At 40.9% G+C, this 17,695-nt stretch overlaps 4 protein-coding genes across 6 annotated transcripts; 2 read left to right on the top strand and 2 right to left on the bottom strand.

Annotated features, from left to right (window-relative positions):
• Positions 1-130: 130 nt before the first annotated feature.
• LOC115634309 (DNA repair protein RAD51 homolog 4) lies at positions 131-2,273 on the top strand. Of its 2 annotated transcripts, none has more exons than XM_030531966.1 (4): positions 131-422; positions 477-1,000; positions 1,077-1,353; positions 2,164-2,273. In XM_030531966.1, the coding sequence occupies exons 1-3, from the start codon at positions 163-165 to the stop codon at positions 1,316-1,318; spliced, it is 1,026 nt and encodes a 341-aa protein (XP_030387826.1). In that variant the 5' UTR covers positions 131-162; the 3' UTR covers positions 1,319-1,353; positions 2,164-2,273. The 2 variants fall into 2 exon arrangements, with proteins under 2 accessions (XP_030387826.1, XP_030387827.1); XM_030531967.1 differs by lacking the exon at positions 2,164-2,273 and adding an exon at positions 1,657-1,821.
• LOC115634310 lies at positions 1,316-1,936 on the bottom strand. The gene is made up of 2 exons (XM_030531968.1): positions 1,845-1,936; positions 1,316-1,789 (listed from the first exon to the last, which is right to left on the bottom strand). Exons 1-2 carry the CDS (start codon positions 1,916-1,918, stop codon positions 1,336-1,338), a joined length of 528 nt encoding a protein of 175 aa, XP_030387828.1. The 5' UTR covers positions 1,919-1,936; the 3' UTR covers positions 1,316-1,335.
• Positions 2,268-11,904, bottom strand: LOC115634306 (dnaJ homolog subfamily C member 13). Of its 2 annotated transcripts, XM_030531961.1 has the most exons (22): positions 11,776-11,904; positions 11,142-11,412; positions 10,924-11,064; positions 10,721-10,865; positions 10,369-10,570; positions 9,801-10,305; positions 9,564-9,742; positions 9,294-9,501; positions 8,821-9,231; positions 8,420-8,761; positions 8,161-8,369; positions 7,930-8,098; positions 7,098-7,865; positions 6,340-7,030; positions 5,897-6,273; positions 5,029-5,840; positions 4,442-4,964; positions 3,791-4,284; positions 3,354-3,729; positions 3,178-3,300; positions 2,843-3,101; positions 2,268-2,781 (listed from the first exon to the last, which is right to left on the bottom strand). In XM_030531961.1, exons 2-22 carry the CDS (start codon positions 11,331-11,333, stop codon positions 2,666-2,668), a joined length of 7,242 nt encoding a protein of 2,413 aa, XP_030387821.1. In that variant the 5' UTR covers positions 11,334-11,412; positions 11,776-11,904; the 3' UTR covers positions 2,268-2,665. The 2 variants fall into 2 exon arrangements, with proteins under 2 accessions (XP_030387821.1, XP_030387822.1); XM_030531962.1 differs by lacking the exon at positions 11,776-11,904 and having other exon boundaries at positions 10,369-10,567; positions 11,142-11,333.
• Positions 11,905-12,103: 199 nt separating this feature from the next.
• LOC115634307 (mediator of RNA polymerase II transcription subunit 23) lies at positions 12,104-17,616 on the top strand. The gene is made up of 15 exons (XM_030531963.1): positions 12,104-12,142; positions 12,217-12,313; positions 12,379-12,529; positions 12,586-13,402; positions 13,458-13,544; positions 13,615-13,817; positions 13,874-14,229; positions 14,297-14,471; positions 14,530-15,018; positions 15,084-15,407; positions 15,466-15,689; positions 15,752-15,982; positions 16,046-16,703; positions 16,768-16,908; positions 16,969-17,616. The coding sequence occupies exons 1-15, from the start codon at positions 12,104-12,106 to the stop codon at positions 17,330-17,332; spliced, it is 4,356 nt and encodes a 1,451-aa protein (XP_030387823.1). The 3' UTR covers positions 17,333-17,616.
• Positions 17,617-17,695: the final 79 nt, after the last annotated feature.

The following is a 17,695-nucleotide window of genomic DNA, read 5'->3' as shown; positions in this document are numbered from 1 at the left end:
AGTATATAGATGACTGTGAAAAGAGCGCAGAAGAGTACAACCCTATGACCGCAGACGAATGCTACAGCGCCATCTGGTTATAAATATCATAGGCATTGCCAGCAGAAAAATGTCATTTGTATCCGTATCCCTGGTTGGGAACGCGGGTAATAACAATAATAAATGGAGTCGGATTTGGTGGTCGCTCTTGGAGGAGAGCTATCTGAATACGAGATTAACTTGTTGGTTAGGAACTTCATAGATACGCCAAATAAATTTATGACCACAGAATCGAGTAAACTTAGTGGGCTTATTAAAAAACCATTGGATGCAATTGGAGAGATAAAATTACAGTTAATTAAGCGACATATCAAATTTCAAACATTGTACCAACGAAATGAAGATATAATGTCCATATCACAGTATGGAACAGGAATTGAGACGTATGACATATTAATTTAAAATTTTACTTAAGAAAATAACGCCTTTGCTTACAGATTAGACAGAATGCTGAAAAATATCCTGTTGCCACTGCAAGACAACCGTGTCTGGGAGCTTTGTGGAATAATTGGCACTGGAAAAACTGAATTACTGTACACGTTGGCAGTAAATTTTGTGTGTAAATCCAAGTGCACTCAAGAGGTCCTATTTATTGACACAAAAAACGATTTTTCGGTCAGGCGTGTTCATGACATACTACGTGAACGCAAACTAAACAAGGATGATAGGGATAATGCTTTACGGGCCATCAAGGTGATAGAAGTCCATACAGAACTTACCATTTTAGCAGTGCTTGAGGAATTGTATAAGAAACTAAGAGCTGAAAGGACCTCCCCAAATATTCGGCTTGTTCTGGTGGATTCATTGCCCGCATGTAGGGTAGGCTTTAGCTCCGATGATGAGCGTTGGGAGAGCTGCTGTCTTCTAACTCAATTAGCGTCACTCGTACGCAGATTGGCGACACAGTACCATGTCGCATTTGTAATAGGAAATCTTTGTTTTTCTCAACAGGATGAAAATGGTTGGTGGAATACACATGAATATTTGTTATTTGTTTTACTTCAATTTTCTAAGTTTTGCAATGTTTTATTGTACAGTCAACCCGGATACCTATAACTACGGCTATTGTGATGATTCGCAACCACAAACTTTGCAGCAAGATCGACTGATGTTGGGCCGTTACTGGAGCACGGTCAGCACACTGAGATTGGCATTGGAACATCCACAGAACACTAATTGTTCGGACGACGATATACGCCTAGTGAAGGTGCTGAAAAACTGCTACGGTCCCAGCGGTGAAACATGTCTTGTTCGTATCACAGATGCTGGAGTCGTTTAAACAAAAGGATAACATATTCATTTAGAATGCTGCTGGTAAGATTTCATGACTCGCTTGCTCGGCTCTATACCATCACTCAGACCAGGCCGTTTACGTTTGCTAAGAACAACACTGCCGGAAGTTGCTGTTGTCGTTGGAGATGCTGTTAGTATAGATTTTGAAACATCCAAACTTGCTTCATTCGTAGCAGTCTCAGTCGTAGACAAATCCGAATCGTGTGCATACTGGCAGCTGGTACCAAATCTGCAACGCCCTTTCCGGTAGTTCCAGCAAATCTTTTTTCCATTCTTTAATTGCAAATGCGTGTCAGAGTTAACCATTTTGACGTGCCGTTCCAGCGACGCTGTTTGGTTGAGCTCTGCCTCCAAGAATGGATTACTAAACACCTCCCCTGCCTTTTTGCAACCAACGTTAGCTAAGACGGTATTTGCGCTCGGCAAGGCTTTTTGGTTTTTCGCTAGTGGGGCGTTACTGCTTACAGAGGAGTATTTAAAATAAATTTAACAATCCGGACATGTTATATTACCCAATAACTTCTGCTTCCGATTCATTGCTAGTTTCAGAATCAGATGAATCGCTATAATCAGCCACAAGCGACATTTGAGTTTGTTTGGTATATGAAGAAGAAGAAATTAAAAATAGGGGTGGAAGTTGTTGAATAACTAATTCACAATAGCGGGGATCGGGTTTATTTCGTGACACGAGCAATCAGGTGCGCAAAATTAAAAAAATAATTTAGAAGTTTTAAAGAAGTGTCAAATTTTCAGGATCAGTATTGTCGCAATGTTGAGCAAATCGACGCAATTATTTTTGATAGTGATTTAAATTTTTTTTTATGTTGACAGCGCTCCAATCTCCAGATCAAAAGTTGGATTTCAACTAGTTCCGTAACGAGCTACATTTTCTTCAATTTATGGCTCTCGTTAATTTTAATAAAATGAAGGATTGGTACACATTTAATTGGTTTCATTTATAATGAATCATCTTTAATACGTAATATGTATAATCACTTTATGCATGCTTTAGGTAATGTAATATGGGTGTTTTGGTAACTATATACTAATTTTTATACAATTTATATATAAATATAAAAAATTAAACGTTTCGTAGACTTTGTTACAGTTTGATACATGATTCATTGACGACGTTTGCGTCTGCATAATAGTGTATAGTAAGTGTATATAAATAGGTAAATGTTTAATACAGTAAAGGAAATTAATATATGTATGTATATCTATTTAAAATTCCCGTGGCAAATGAGGCCGTGCAAATGAAAGAAGCTAGGAAAACGATACAACTCATAGCTTACACGTATATGTAGATTTTGTCTGGCATATACCGGTGTCGCTAGTCAACAGGTGGACGTGCCGAAGGATCATCTCGATCCATGGGCGGTGGTGAGGTAAGCACTTCAACATTTTGCGTTGGACCAGCCGTAAGGTAACCCGCCGTGGGATTAATGCCTGCAAAAGTGGATATAAATAAGTGCTTTGATACGATTTTAAGTTATTAAAATATATCTACCCGTCAAATAGCCACGTATATTACTATCTGCGATAAAGAGGTCATGACGCTGATCCTTAAACTCAGCCCAAACAGGATGCTTGAGGAGTATTTGCGTGACGCGATCACCATAGTTAAGATTATGTGTCATGCCCTTGAGAGCAGCAACTATTTGTGCTTTAATTGCGGATGGATTGTCAACGAATTCCAGGCGACTGTCCAAAAGTCCAAGGAGGAACGGTATAAGACCAACCTCCAGAGATTGGCTGATTAATGAGTCCTGTAACAAGAAGCAGTTTTATTAAGCTTTGCATATATGTATATATAGTATATGCTGCATTATTAAATACACTTACATGCTGGTGCTTGAAGAGGCGACTCAGTGTTTCACAGGCCTTTTCAATGCAGTCCCGATGGTGTTCCATGCACCTCTTGAGCGGAGCGACGCATTCCGTTTGGGCAATCGCACTCACACAAAACTGCAATAAATAAATATTTGTCAACTATTCTGTGGGGTTTTGTGAGCACATACCTCAGATAGGGACAGTTGATGTAATACTGATAACGTATTCTTTGATTGTACCGAAAGCAGATTGAATAATTTTGGTATGTGGCCCAACACTGGAATATCATCAGCAAGATTAGGCTGTGAGCGCAAGAGCTCTACTAAAGCAGTTGTAGACAGATCTAAGACATCTTTCTCGGATGAACTTTTGCTTATCTGCTCCACAACAAAATCAAGGAGATCCGACAAAAATTGCTTCGGTTTGCGTAATGTCCAAGCAGGATTGCTGACAAATAATCGCAGGTAGACACCAGCGACAACAATCTCGTTGGACACAATATCCTTGAGTATCTCGGGATCTTTCCACACCTGCCGATCGTTCGCCTTTTGCAACTGATAGAATCTAAAATTATATATTAAATTAATATTGAATAAATTGTTGAATTCGTTTTTAGAGTTTTCACCGTTCACATGTATCGGCTACTGCCTCGCAAACAGTTGTCCGTGTATTATCGTTCCAAATCAACTCCGGATGCTCGTGTATTGACTCAAATAATTGCACCGATGTTGCCGGCGATTCTATCATGGCATCAATGAATAGTGTTGGCAAGAATTTTGATATCGTAATTCGCACTTTGGGACCACTTAATCGATCTGCCGTCATCTTGGCTAAAATCTCAGCACACATCTCACGTATTTGTGGATTTCGTGAGTTAGAGAACATGTCCAGTAAGTAGATAACAGCGCCTTTAGATTGTGCTTCTTTGATCATCTCCTGCACGTTCATCAACCCAGATAGCGTCTCCAACACTTTAACTTGGCTTGCACGTAATTCAGGATCCTTTAGAGCGACCAAATAGTTGCCAAGCACCTCGCAAGACGCCACCTCAGATACGCATTCCTTGTTTCGTGAAACCAGTGCAACTACTTCCAAAGCAACTGCCTTTACAGTGGAACTCTGTAAATATTCCATAAATAAGGTTCTAAATATACGTATATTACATCAGAGCGCGACAATTGTAGACCGACTAATTTCTACAAAATCAAGTAAATGCGGAAATCCGATATCAAGCCCATAATTGCAAGGAGATATGATCGTCTAAAGAAATACTTACATCAGCAAATATGTTATTTGCAAGGAAACCAAAGATCATATCAAAGTTGCCAATGCATTGAATTTCAACCTCTGTGTTCGATTTAATAACTGCAATCAGAGAACGGAGCACCATCGTGATATGCAGCTCCAACTGGGAGTCGTTTTCAAAGTCGTATTTGCATTGTTTCTGGGCCACTTGATGCTCTGAGTAAGCGTCCGTTTCCAACTTCTTCCGGCTTTTGGAACGATTGTAGGCATTGAGCACATCATCGAAAGTGCTGCCGGCTTTTTTTCCACTTTGCTGCATAAGTTGTGGATGATTTGGTGCCAGCGTGGGCGTGAGTATGCCATCAATACCCATTTTGGGGGCATTGGCGGATGCAACAGGTGCCTTTTTTCCAGACCTCCTAAACTGCAGAAACTGATAAGCGTGCTTCAAATAGTCCAACAAGTCCATAATAAACTGTTTTGGCTCTATAATGGGGTAAGTTGGCATATCATTGTAGATGCGTATAAATATGCCACCAACTTGAAGCTCATCTCTGCAACGCAAAAAATCAATTAAATTAGTAGATCATACAATATTAGATTACTATTGAATCGTACTTGTGCGCATCGAACTCAAAGTTTGCCACCAGCTCATAGACTTGTGCGATGTCTTCAGGAGTCTCCTTAACAGACGCTGTCCGCTGCTGTTCAAGGAAATCCTTCAGCTGTGCGCGTGTTCCATTGTCCCAGATGAGATAGGGATTGCGTGTGTTGGCTGTAAGCAGCTTGAGTACATCGCTATCGCGCTCTCCGGCCAACTTATTGGATATGTAGTGCGTGAGCAGGCGGTCCAACACTTGCTTCACCAGCGTATTCTTCGCCTCGCCCGTTACATAATATTTTTGTTGTATGGCATTCCGCCTGGCCTCTTGCTCGCTGTCTGTAGGTGATGAGTTCGTTGTGTCACTGCTCACACTGGAGTCTTGTTTGGTTAAAGCGTGTGTCTGAGTTGCTTCGCCGCTTGAGGTAATGGCCAGCTGCTTACTATTGGCGTTCTGAAGCGGATTATGTGCATTTTGGGTGTAAGCCGTGGTTGGCGAGTTACTCGATGGCTTTGGTTTTATTGCCGGTGGGGGCTTGGCAACAGCCGACGGTGAATTCGATTCACTGCCAGTTATGGGTTTGTTACGCAACTCCATGTTGTAACCGGCCAAGGCGATGCATCCCAATACAGCCATTTTTGCCAAGTTGTTGGCTGCTTGTTGCTGATTAGATTTGTCACTGGCCTCTACACCGCTCTCGTCTAGCGTGTAATCGTACTCAAATATGAAGAGTAGCAGCGACCAGAGTACTCCATTACGTGTCAGATTGCATTGTAGATCATAGTTGTTGGCTGCTAGCCCAGTGACCAAACTCACAGACAACGTATGCTGTTAAGACATATTAATTAATATAGGCGGACTTAAAATATAGATCGCTAACGCACCTTAAAGTAGACAACTCTGCAAACATCCGATAGCAGTTGAGGTAGCGTGATAATTTTTTGTTTGCATTTCTCAAAATTGCATGCCACTTCAAAACAACGTGTTACATTTGAAATAACCTGATAATGCACTGAGTCTGGCTTTGAATCGACACCTAAAATAGATACGCAACGCGTATATGCTTCCAGCAACGCTTCGATGCCATCCTCGCGACGTAACTCCTCCGCATTCAAGGCCGAGCAATGTACTGTGTGGTAGCACAATTCAGAGGCGGCAGTTAGCAGTTGTGCCTCCTTCGAAAAGAGTTCGTCATCACGCGTCTCCAGACGTATTGTTTTAATGAGTTGCGGATAGCCTGCATATTTATAGGGTCGCAGCACTGTAAGCATAATTCAATAAATACATTAATAAGAAATGCAATGTACATAACCCAGCATTGACTGACCATCTGGGTACCGCTCAAAAAGAATGCTCTGCGTGCGTAATATTAAGACAATGTTGTTAGGGTCCGGTCCACCGCTACTCCACACGGAACGCGAGCACAGAAATTCATAGGCCTGATTGACTTTCTCGAATACCTCACGCCCATTAGGATTTTTGTCCGGATGATACATTTGAGCTAGCTTATAGTAACTCTTGCGTATTAGCGATTCATCGGGTTTAGGAGTTTTGCTTAGATCAATGCCAAGATCCTGATACGCTTGCTGTATAGTCATTTGTGGTGGTTTCTTCTCCACTTCTTTGCGCCAGGCATCTAGCGTATGTTTCAACAGCTGAACAGGATCAGAGATGGGCCAATTCGGAAACTTTTGCGTATCACACAGATGGCGTAAATAATAAATGTGGCAGAAAAGTTCATTCTCTAACTGCGGATAGCTGATGACAGGAATGGCAAGATAAGGATATCTAGCCATAGTATGCCCACGTAAGCGCGGTGTAAAATCTGCAATGTGTGCTGCAATTTTCTCGATTAACAGACGACGCATTTCGGAGCTCCAGATAGCTTCGGGCGTATCGAATTCTCCCAAAAAGATTTCAGCAAACTTTTCTGCGCTATAGTTCTCAAGGAAGCAAACCATAGCTTCTGGCAGCAATTGGCCTAATATGCTGCGATGCATAATACCGGACTGTGAGGTCTAAATGCAAATAAAGGTAAAAAGATTGAGCATAAATATATGAAATGCCAAGACTATAGATGCTTACCTCCTCGCTTCTGAAACCCTGTTTCATGTGCGTCATTTTAAGGAATCGCGTAATGGGCAAAATATTGCTGCCCGTGTACATGAGCATGAAGTAAAAAACGCCGGTTAAATAGACTTTCGGCATTTCAGGATTGTCCTCCATTATTTGACACAATAATGTTGCAACGCGCTCTAACAAGCCTGGATCATGAGTCAGGCACACTTGTACCACATGCGGCAAACAAATAAATTCGGAAAGTTTACGTGATAGTTTTGGGCCAGGTATCAGTACTGCATCACCATTTTGTGTGCGGCTTGGAAAGAAACTTGTGCACTTGATCAATATATCAAGTATTTTTGAAGCCAGTTCCGTTTCATCATACAGCGGGGTGCCCTTAGCTATTAGACACCATTTTAGCTGTGGTATTTGCTGCAAAGAACGCCAGCCATCCATGCCGATGGCCCAGCAACGAGTTTTGGGAGTGATTAATCCCTTTTGCCATAGCTCCTTCAGTTCAGAGTATGTTATGGGACCCTGCCGTTCTGGTTTCTGGCCATCTTTTTCAATATTATAATACCAATCTTTCTCCTCGTACGCCTGCATATTGGGACCAGCTTCAATAACATTTGTTTTGGTATTTAGCTGTGCACGACCCTTATGTAAATGTGCCAGTGTAATTAGGTCGACGAGGCACTGCACGTGATCGATCAGAGCACGGCAATTGGATTTCTCGAGCACCAAGCAAGATATCAAGTTGATAAGTGCATCTCGCATTGAAGGCGATAGACACTATGGGATAAGGTACATTTAAAAACAAAGTAAGATGAATGTGAAATGGGGCAATTATGCTTACGCGATCACTCAGCTGTAGGATGTAAGACATGTCGCTGAATTTGCCAATCTCCTTGTGATACCTCCTGTATACTTTAGCCAACGCTTGCAGAGAAAATACTGTCATCTGATCGTCATTCACTCTCTGGCGGCAGAGTACGCGTCGATACAATGCGTTGAAGAGCTCAATGCTATTGCAAAATTAATATTGCTTAATATTATATATGTACTTGTATTACAACAATTTACTTACGGATCCTTAACAAGATTCTGTGGCCAGTCATCTTTCTCCAATATCAGTCGTATGTAGTAATCTCCAATCTTGATTTCATCGGCCAAACATTGATAGGAGACCTCGAATTCTTGATAGTTCCACGCCACGATCATCTGGCCAGCCAAGTCACGATCATTTAAAAACTGGCGCAACTCATTTTCCAAACACATACGCAATTCCTCACGCGTCTATGGAATACCATCAATTATCAGGTTTATAAATTGGAATTATCTCTTACCTTATGATTCCAAATTAAATTTGGTAGACTATGATCTTTGGCGAAATTGTAGAAGAAAAAAGGCAAATTGACAATGGCATCTGTGGTCTTTTTCTTTTGGCGTCTATTGCGCAGCACTACGGGTCGATTTTTGAGAGCCTGTGCTGCAGAGTCTTGTTGCTCAATTAAACTCATGCCCCAATGCTTAATACCCTGCAAATGCTTTTCTATCACATTCTTGCGCATTTTATAGGAATGTTGAATTGCAAATTTGAGATTATCCCGAAAATTTAACTTGTCCTCCTCGACATCACTAACAGGAACAGTATCTTCAGATTCTAGGAAAGTTAACAGTCCTGCTGGCTACAAAGGCAAAATGTTAAAACATTCGAACAGCGGGATGAGATCAACAGAATACTTACGAAAATGCGCTTAAACAGCTCCATGGCCTCCTCGCTATCCGTGAGCCACAGGCCAATCAAATGACGAGATAATTGACGATGTGTGACCAATGTCGGATCATTGGAGGGTGTGTAGAGTGCAACTAACAAATGACGACAGAGTGCTGCCTCGTCTAAGGCAAGGGCCTGCATTTGTTGAGCCACATGCAGCTCGCCCTCTTCTATGATGGCTCGCAGCACCAAGCCAGCTCCCTTTACAATGGCCAACGATGGATGCTGAAAGAGTTTATATAGATACCGTCCGCGATCAGCAACTAGCTCAAGCAATGTATCAAATTGCTTGCCATCGGTAGTCTCGCTGTAAGGCACACATAATGCAAACGTCATGAAGTCCAGCATGGCGGACAGTACAAGCGCCCCGCTGCCGTGACTCTTCAAATACAATAATCACCATTAATGATTTTATGGATGCGTAATTTTCAGTGTTCACTTACCACATGCGTTGTCCACATGTTCAGCAACGTCTCCAAAAACGATTTGGACGATAGAATGGAAGATTTGTTTAACTGCTCTTGCTTGAGGTCATGATCGGTATTCACAGAGTGCATTAACGAGTTTATCATATCAATGGCAGAATAGGTAACTGCCAAATCTTTGCGTCGTAGCGCTGCGACAATTTTGGTGCCGATGATTTCACGAAAACTGTAATTGCAATGGGAGTTAGATATAAAGTACATTTTTACCATTCGTGTAGCTATATATACCCCGGTAGATTTGTAAATGCCGCATAGCCAACCTTGCTAGCTAACAAACGTGTCAAAGCATGAAAGATGGCTTCCAATTCAATGTTGTTTAACTGGGCTGTAGGATTATCCATTTCTTTTTGTGCCAAAGCTTGCAAAGCTGCCAGAATCAATTTCTCCTTGTTTTCCGCGAACAGACTCTGCAAATGTAAATCATTTAATTAATTTGTTTTTCTGGAATTGCTTCAATTTACTTACATCCTGAGTAACACTATAATTAAGTCCACTATGCGGCACATTAGCATTAAATCGTTCCAGTATTTCATAGCGTTTAGCTGGGTTTTGAAAATTATTGATGACCAGACGTAACAGATTGGCTTCGGTTTCCTCATCGACGGAGCTATTTAACGGCACATAGCGTTTGCCTCGTGGCGTATTTCCAATTCGTATATGCACATCTTGATTACCACTGGAACGGACTGCGTCCAGTACCGTGGCGAGCAGTGAATCCCTATCGTTAGTGCTATAGGTCCGCACAACCCCGTTTTTATACTCAATACTAAATTTTTGCAACGTATCCTTATCACGCACCAGTGCAAAAACATCGGCTAAAGGGCGAAGCGTACAAACGCTATAGGTTTGTGGATCGCGCTCGAGCAGCGTCATTTCAGTTAAGCAAAGAATTCGTTTAACAGGATCTGGATGTCGTAGTGTTATTTTTTGAACTGTGAATTCAGTCATCGATGTTTGGAACTGATCCCCACTGTTTGTAAACAATACCGATTAGATGACAGAGAGAATGTTTTTTCTTTTGTTTTTTGTTTACCTAAACTTTCCGAAGCGCTGTCGCTCAAACTGCTCCAAAGTAATTTGACTCTTGAGTATTTTGGTTTCGATTCCCAGAAACTGTAAAGAGCGTTGAGCGATGTTCTGCACGATCTCATGATGGTTCAGCGCTTTGAAGAGATGAAGGCGGCTAAATCCACCATAGGCGAGCACAATTCCGCCCTCATAGTCAGAAATGCCTGCTTAAAACGTGCGCGTAAACAAAAATGAAAACGATGAGTGCAAAAATAAAAATAAAAAAAACAAAGCATACATGAATTAAAATATGCATGTATTGGTGGTGCATAAAAAAAAATTCATATGTCGATATGAATAGGCCATGAAATAGGTACCTATTATTCCTTCGATATCCTTGTACATGTAACTGGCTAAAACATCATTTGTTGTCGGATCCAATTGGTCCAAGGAACAAGGCGTGACCTCTAACACAGTTGGCAGGCTGATTCCAGACCAATGATATTTATACGCAACGAAGCGCTATTAACATGCATTAAATTATTATTGTTGATCAACTTTTTGGCATCACATAGCTTACCTGAGCATTCTTAGGTTTATCGGCAAACTCCTTGTAATACTTTAAAATGGAGCTGAGTATGTCGTTACGATATTCTGAAGAAAGTTTGATCGTGTCCAATTTCTTGTCTTTTTTTATTGTAAGCACAAACTCATTTGGTATCTGTGAATGCAAATGTTAACTAAAGAACATCACGAGCACCCGGATGTGGCACGGGCGGTACAGTCGTTAATACTTACGTTTGTTGTTCGTGCGGGTGCAGCGGCCACAATATCCGAGTACGGCCAACGATTTGTTAAATCAAATCTGTCCGGATTGTATGTGGAGATACCAGCAGTACCAATTGAAAGTATGCGTTTGTATTTGCCTTTCCATGAGTGTTTCGTTACCACGAAACATTCTAGATCGACATTTTCCTTGGCCGGCAACATCTTTTAGACGTGATGCTTTCAAGCTTGGCGCCGTGTTTACAAACAAATTCAACTAATGATAGCACACTAATTAACAACTCTATAGAAATATACGGGATATGACAAAATATGCCAATTAGAAATTATTAATAGGCGGGACGGACTGCGACGCTCAGCTGATTCATAAACAAGTGTCGCTAAGTTGTTGTTGCAATTTTGTCGATAGGTTCATTAGTAGTGGCGTTTTAAAATCGCATTAAGTTTCTGGTTAGCACTGATTAATTATGGGCTGTAGCGACACTTATCAGAGTCGGAAAATAACCTAACGCTACAGCAGAGCTTGCATTCGGCCCACGTACAACAAAGATCAAAAAGGGGAGTAAACGTCACAGCAACCATGGCTCCAAATCAGCGGTAAGCCAATTATCTGTGATTTTTGAGGTTCCAATGCAAACTTTCTTACCTTACACTCTTAAAACATTTTTCGTGGTTGCAAATACGATCTACGGTTATGTTTTTTTATTATACATTTATTAATTCTTGCTATATTTTGCAACATTTACGCGTTTTACAAATTCTTCCAAATGCAGTGGGCTAGGGATGCAAGTTATTCACATCGGTGATATCGACGGTCAAATCAGTGCTGGCAAACGCTTGCTCAACACTAATAACTGTTGCAGTTGGGAAGTTTCATTCAATTAAAGTACTCGTTACAAAGTAAATGGATACGTAAATATTGCCTTTGCCGGGTGAAAATATTGGTTTGTTCCTGAAAAATGCTGAATATATAAATGGAGACGCAAGTTTTAGATATTGTGGCGAACTTTCTGGTATTAAATAACATAAAAATGATTGAGGCAAAGCAAAACTAGAGTTTTAACGTTCCTTAATACCTTTTTCACAGAAAGTCGATTCTTTAGACGAAGCGTTCTTGACCGTAATTGTTTACAACAAACAAAACAGTGAGGCTGACAAAGCCGCAAAGTTTACCAACGACTTTGGTATGAATTTTTAACAAATAATCACATTTTTGAATTAATCAGTGCTTGTGTTTTTCCCCTTTTAGTGACCGCATTTGGAAATGTGCCACCGGAGAATCGGGATCAGGTGCTTATCGCTGTGCTTGGCCGTGCTGCCGATGCCAGTTGTTATAAGCACATGCAATTGCTTATGGGGGTGCTGCCTAAGTTGGTAGAGGCTCACTTAATAACAGCAAGGTACGACTTTTTTCTGCAATATTTAATGCAATAATATGCCAATTCTGCATTTCTAGAGTGCTTTGTGACAAGGCGCTATCCTGTGAAAAGCTAGACTACGAGCACAAGTCTTTCTGGATCGAAACATTTAGGCTTATTAAGAAGGTCATTGTGCATGTTGACTACAAGGGTGTGCGCGAAATTTTAAAGCTATGTCGGGACAAGACGCAATGGTTTCCACTCAATGTAAACGTCGCTTACCTGCCGCAATTGCTGGCTTTAGAAGATTTGCTTCGATTCATATTTGATCGGAATAACTGTTTGCTTCCGGCTTACTTTGTTGCCAATGAGATAATGCGCCCATTTCCCTATCATTGGAAACTAGTTAAACTGATGACGGATTTTGTTGAAGAGTTCCGGTCAACTGCGCAAATGGTATCAATTATTGGACATGTCCATATGCTACCAATTGTAGAAAATTTCGGTTATGCTGATAATATGATGTTCTCATGGAAGCTGGACCACAGTACGCTGAAGTTTAATTTTAGAGGCAGTTTGCCTTACGAACCGGAACTTCTACAGGAACAGATTCCTTTGCTACGATATGTTCTGGATCAGCCATATTCACGGGAAATGGTATCGGTTATGTTAAACCTACAGAAGCATCAGAAGCAGCGCTATAATGCATTGGAAGAACAGCTAGTCAACCAGATAATACAAGCTATGGAGATGACGGAATCAATTGATGTAACGTTGGGTAGTGGTTTTAATTCCTGTGAGGAGCAGATAACACACTACGAATGGGTTTGGTTGCATCTCTCATCGCAGTTAATTTATTTTGTACTTTTCCAATTTGTTAGCTTCATGCACATTGTACTGTCGCTTCATGAGAAGGTAAGTACGCTACGGTGCATGTTATTATAATTGTATATTATTTGTTGTGATATAGCTTTCGAAACTGGAGCTGCGCAAGGGGCGCGATCAACTTATGTGGATACTTTTGCAGTTTATATCGGGCAGCATACAAAAGAATCCGGTATGTGTAAATGTGTATTAATATAGTTACTTAAATATTTTGCTAAAAAAAAAACTTACATTACTTCCAGATGTCTAATTTTCTGCCCGTTTTTAAACTGTTTGACCTATTGTATCCCGAGCCGGAGCCCCTAAAACTACCGGATTATAACAAGTCTTCCATGGTACGTGCTATGGCGCCTATATGTATATGGATTCATTTAATAAAAAAGGCTCGGGTAGAAAATATTAATATAACACGACCGTTGCCCATTGCCTTAAAAAATCACCACGAGTAAGTGAATTGATAATACGCCGGTATGCAAAATATAACTATATATGTTACTGTAGCTTCCTACAACATCTGATTTTACCGAGCACTATGATGAATATGAGTCTGGGAAACGACTTTCGCATCATGCTTATTTGCAATGCGTACTCAACCAACCAAGAGTATTTTACACGTCCCATGAATATTTTGGTTGAAACGCTCGTTGGTAACGCCAAGGCAGCTGTTCCCTTTTCTGTAGGCGTCCTGGACAGTCTCACCGTACACAGCAAAATGTCGCTCATACATAGTTTTGTCACTAATATGTTAAAACTGGCATCTAGCAAAGGTTCCGTGCCGACCCCTGCGCTAATTGAGACTTACTCCAGACTTTTGGTGTACACGGAAATTGAATCTTTAGGCATAAAGGGCTTTTTGAGTAAGTTTAGATAATATGATTTCAAGAAAGCGTTTCATTTGCCTATCTTTCTGATTTCTGTTTTTAGCGCAATTGCTGCCCGTTGTTTTCAAGAATCACGCGTGGGCGCTGCTCCACATGCTCATGGAAATGTTCTCATATCGTCTGCATCATGTACCCACGCACTATCGCATGCAACTGTTGTCATTGCTCCATTCGCTGGCCTCCGTACCACAAACAAATAAAATGCAATTAAATTTATGGTGAGTTTAATTAAGAGGACGTTTTCTAATACATACTAATAATGGTTAATCATTGCAGCTTTGAATCAACGGCACTGCGCCTTATAACCAGCATAAGTTCTGCCGAACTGCAGTCACAGCTCTCGCGTTACTTTAACGACAAATCACCCGGCACTGTGGCTTCCAACGAAAGTGAAGAACTGAATCGAGTACTCATTTTGACGCTCGCACGTTCTATGCATATAGCCGGCTCAGGTGATGAGTTACAGGGCTGGTGCAAGGAGTTATTCGCCAACATAATGCAACATACTCCACACTCTTGGGCATCGCACTCGTTGGCCTGTTTTCCGCCAGCATTGAGCGAGTATTTTACCCAAAACAATTCACCAGCGGAGAACAAGCAGTTGCTAAAGAAGTCAGTGGAAGAGGAATATCGAAATTGGACATCAATGTCAAATGAAAATGATATAATTGCGCACTTTTTACGTCCAAACACAAATCCATTATTTTTGTGTCTTTTGTTTAAGATGATTTGGGAGACGGAGAACATCAGTCCCGTAGCCTACAAGTGAGTATATCAAGGGACTATTAAAAATTGTATATCAATTTGCCCTTCGCCCTATTGTTTTGCAGAATCCTGGAAGGTATTAGCGCTCGCGCCCTATCAACGCATTTGCGTAAATTCTGCGATTATCTTGTGGTTGAAGTGGCCGTTTCTTCGGATCGCGACTTTATACACAAATGCGTGGACACGATAAATAATATGATCTGGAAATTTAATGTAGTTACCATAGATCGCGTCGTACTCTGTTTAGCGCTGCGTACTCACGAGGGCAATGATGCGCAAGTCTGTTTTCTTATCATACAACTACTCCTGTTGAAAGCCTCCGAGTTGCGCAATCGCTTGCAAGAATTTTGTAAGGAAAATAATCCCGACCATTGGAAGCAGAACAACTGGTAAGCCATAGATTTGGACATTGGACATTCGAGATCAGTTAAGCGTTTATTTGTGCAGGCATGACAAGCATCTATCTTTCCATCAAAAGTATCCCGAGAAATTTGCTCCTGACGAATCTGCCTCCCAGATGCCCTTGCCAGTTTACTTTTCCAATGTTTGTTTGCGCTTCCTACCCGTACTGGATGTTGTTGTACATCGTTTTATTGAACTGCCAATTGCAAGCGTGCATCAAATTCTGGAATTCATACTGGATCACTTAAGCATACTTTACAAGTTTCATGGTATGTGTAAAGAAAAATGCTTGCATTGCCTGCGATGAACAAGAACCATTGTGCGTTTACAGATCGGCCCATCACCTATCTCTACAACACTTTGCATTTCTATGAACGTATTCTGCGGGATCGCCCATCGCTGAAGAAGAAACTGGTAAGCACTGTGACCAGCGCCTTTAGTGACATACGTTCACCGAATTGGAGCGTGAGTGAGCCCTATAAGGTATTTCTGCACAGCCCAGACCTACTATGGACTCCAGAATTGAATTACTACATAAATCTCATTCGTCGTTTGTCGGAGAGTAAGCAAACCTTCAAATTGGCATTAATTAATGCAAGTAATGGTTTTTAACATTCCCCTCCAGCTATAAGCGGCAAAAACGTGTTCTTTACGACCGACTGGCGTTTTAACGAGTTTCCAAATGCACCGACGCATGCTCTCTATGTAACTTGTGTTGAGCTGCTCGGCTTGCCCGTTGCGCCTTCAATGGTTGCCAACAATTTGATCGATGTTATTGTCATTGGCTATGCTCTGATACCACAAAAAGAAATTCACGGCTATATTAATGCCGTTGGCATTGTAATGGCTGCTCTGCCAGAGCCGTATTGGAGTGGAATCTACGATCGCCTGCAAGATGTAGTCAACTCACCGAACATGATAAATTGGAATTACCGTTTTAGCGCATTCGAGTTGTTTAATTTTAAAATCGTGCGCCAAGCAATGGTCGAAAAGACATATGCGCTTGTTCTAGCCGTTGCGCATGCGGTTTTCCACCACATGGGAACATTTAAATTGATTGCCATGGTCAGATATCTGAAGGAAAAGCTGAAGCCATTTGTACGCACAGAACCTCAACTTTTGTTCGTTTGCCATGTATTTGGACCGTTTCTGACGCGTATTGATCAAGAAAAACCGAATGCAGTGCCAGGCTTAGCTATTTTGCTTTACGAAATGCTTGAAGTTGTTGACAAACAGCACGGTCCAAAGCCTCTCAAGTATATGGATCAGATATGTGATTTCCTGTAAGTATTATCCTTCCATAAAGAGGAACATATTTCTCAATAATAAAATACATTTCGCTTGCAGATATCACATCAAGTACATACATGTGGGAAACTTTATCAAAAACGAATCGGATGCAATTATCAAACGGCTGCGTCCGGTACTGCAAATGCGCTTGCGCTTTATTACCCATCTCAACCTGGAGGAGATACATACGGAAAAGAAGTAAAGACCTAAATATCTACTAGATCAAACAATATTAATAAAAAAAATCAATTTATTTAGTGCCGACACGAATTCTAACAGTATTTTAGGCGCCAATACAAATCAACCAATAACACAAACGCCGATGCAGCCGCATCAACCACAAAAAACTGCAACAACAAATGTACCACTGGGCAGTGGCAATGTGCAGCAGCAGCAACAACAACAACAGCAGCAACAACAGCAGCAACAACAACAGCAACAACAACAACAGCAACAACAACAGCAGCTACAACAGCAGCAGCAACAACAACAACAGCAGCAGCAGCAACAACAACAACAACAGCAGCAGCAACAGATGAATCAACAGCAAATGTACATGCAACATATGCAGCAACAGCAGCAACAGCAACACATGCAAAATATGGGCTTGCGACACAACTAGATAGGCAGAAAAATCTTCAATAATTTGCAACTAGGATTAGAATTAGGAATTTAAGCCGAAACGATACCCAGAACACCGACAATTTAAGCCATGTTGGCTATTTGAAAATTTTATCGGGGAGCTCGGTGGATTAGAATTAATTTTTGATGAATACATTTTCATATAATACTAAAGATGTAAAGTTGTAATAATTACATTCTTTTTTAAATATAAACAATATCTTTAAGTTAAAAGATTGTTTTCACACTAAAATGGGGAAAAGTAGTACATAGTGTGCAGTTAAAAAAATGGGGTTTATAAATGAATTTTTGCAGCTTCTTTCAATAAAAAATTATGTACATTCTCTATAATTTGCTCTATAAA

This window comes from Scaptodrosophila lebanonensis, unplaced genomic scaffold (genome assembly GCF_003285725.1).
Source record: "Scaptodrosophila lebanonensis strain 11010-0011.00,11010-0021.00 unplaced genomic scaffold, SlebRS2 tig00000001-arrow-pilon, whole genome shotgun sequence".
In the NCBI taxonomy this organism is placed as follows: domain Eukaryota; kingdom Metazoa; phylum Arthropoda; class Insecta; order Diptera; family Drosophilidae; genus Scaptodrosophila; species Scaptodrosophila lebanonensis.
The sequence above is the reverse complement of the archived record's forward strand: the minus strand, read 5'-3'. Positions and strand labels throughout refer to the sequence as shown.

Coding starts and splice junctions, on each gene's coding strand:
- LOC115634309 (XM_030531966.1), top strand. CDS start 163: ATGGAGTCGGATTTGGTGGTCGCTCTTGGAGGAGAGCTATCTGAATAC. Junction 423..476: donor TATGGAACAGGAATTGAGAC/GTATGACATATT, acceptor CTTTGCTTACAG/ATTAGACAGAATGCTGAAAA. Junction 1,001..1,076: donor TTCTCAACAGGATGAAAATG/GTTGGTGGAATA, acceptor TTTATTGTACAG/TCAACCCGGATACCTATAAC.
- LOC115634310 (XM_030531968.1), bottom strand. CDS start 1,918: ATGTCGCTTGTGGCTGATTATAGCGATTCATCTGATTCTGAAACTAGC. Junction 1,790..1,844: donor TCGGAAGCAGAAGTTATTGG/GTAATATAACAT, acceptor CTCTGTAAGCAG/TAACGCCCCACTAGCGAAAA.
- LOC115634306 (XM_030531961.1), bottom strand. CDS start 11,333: ATGTTGCCGGCCAAGGAAAATGTCGATCTAGAATGTTTCGTGGTAACG. Junction 4,285..4,441: donor CAAATAACATATTTGCTGAT/GTAAGTATTTCT, acceptor GAATATTTACAG/AGTTCCACTGTAAAGGCAGT. Junction 2,782..2,842: donor TATACGTGGCTATTTGACGG/GTAGATATATTT, acceptor CCACTTTTGCAG/GCATTAATCCCACGGCGGGT.
- LOC115634307 (XM_030531963.1), top strand. CDS start 12,104: ATGGAGACGCAAGTTTTAGATATTGTGGCGAACTTTCTG. Junction 13,403..13,457: donor TACTGTCGCTTCATGAGAAG/GTAAGTACGCTA, acceptor GTTGTGATATAG/CTTTCGAAACTGGAGCTGCG. Junction 16,704..16,767: donor GATCAGATATGTGATTTCCT/GTAAGTATTATC, acceptor TTTCGCTTGCAG/ATATCACATCAAGTACATAC.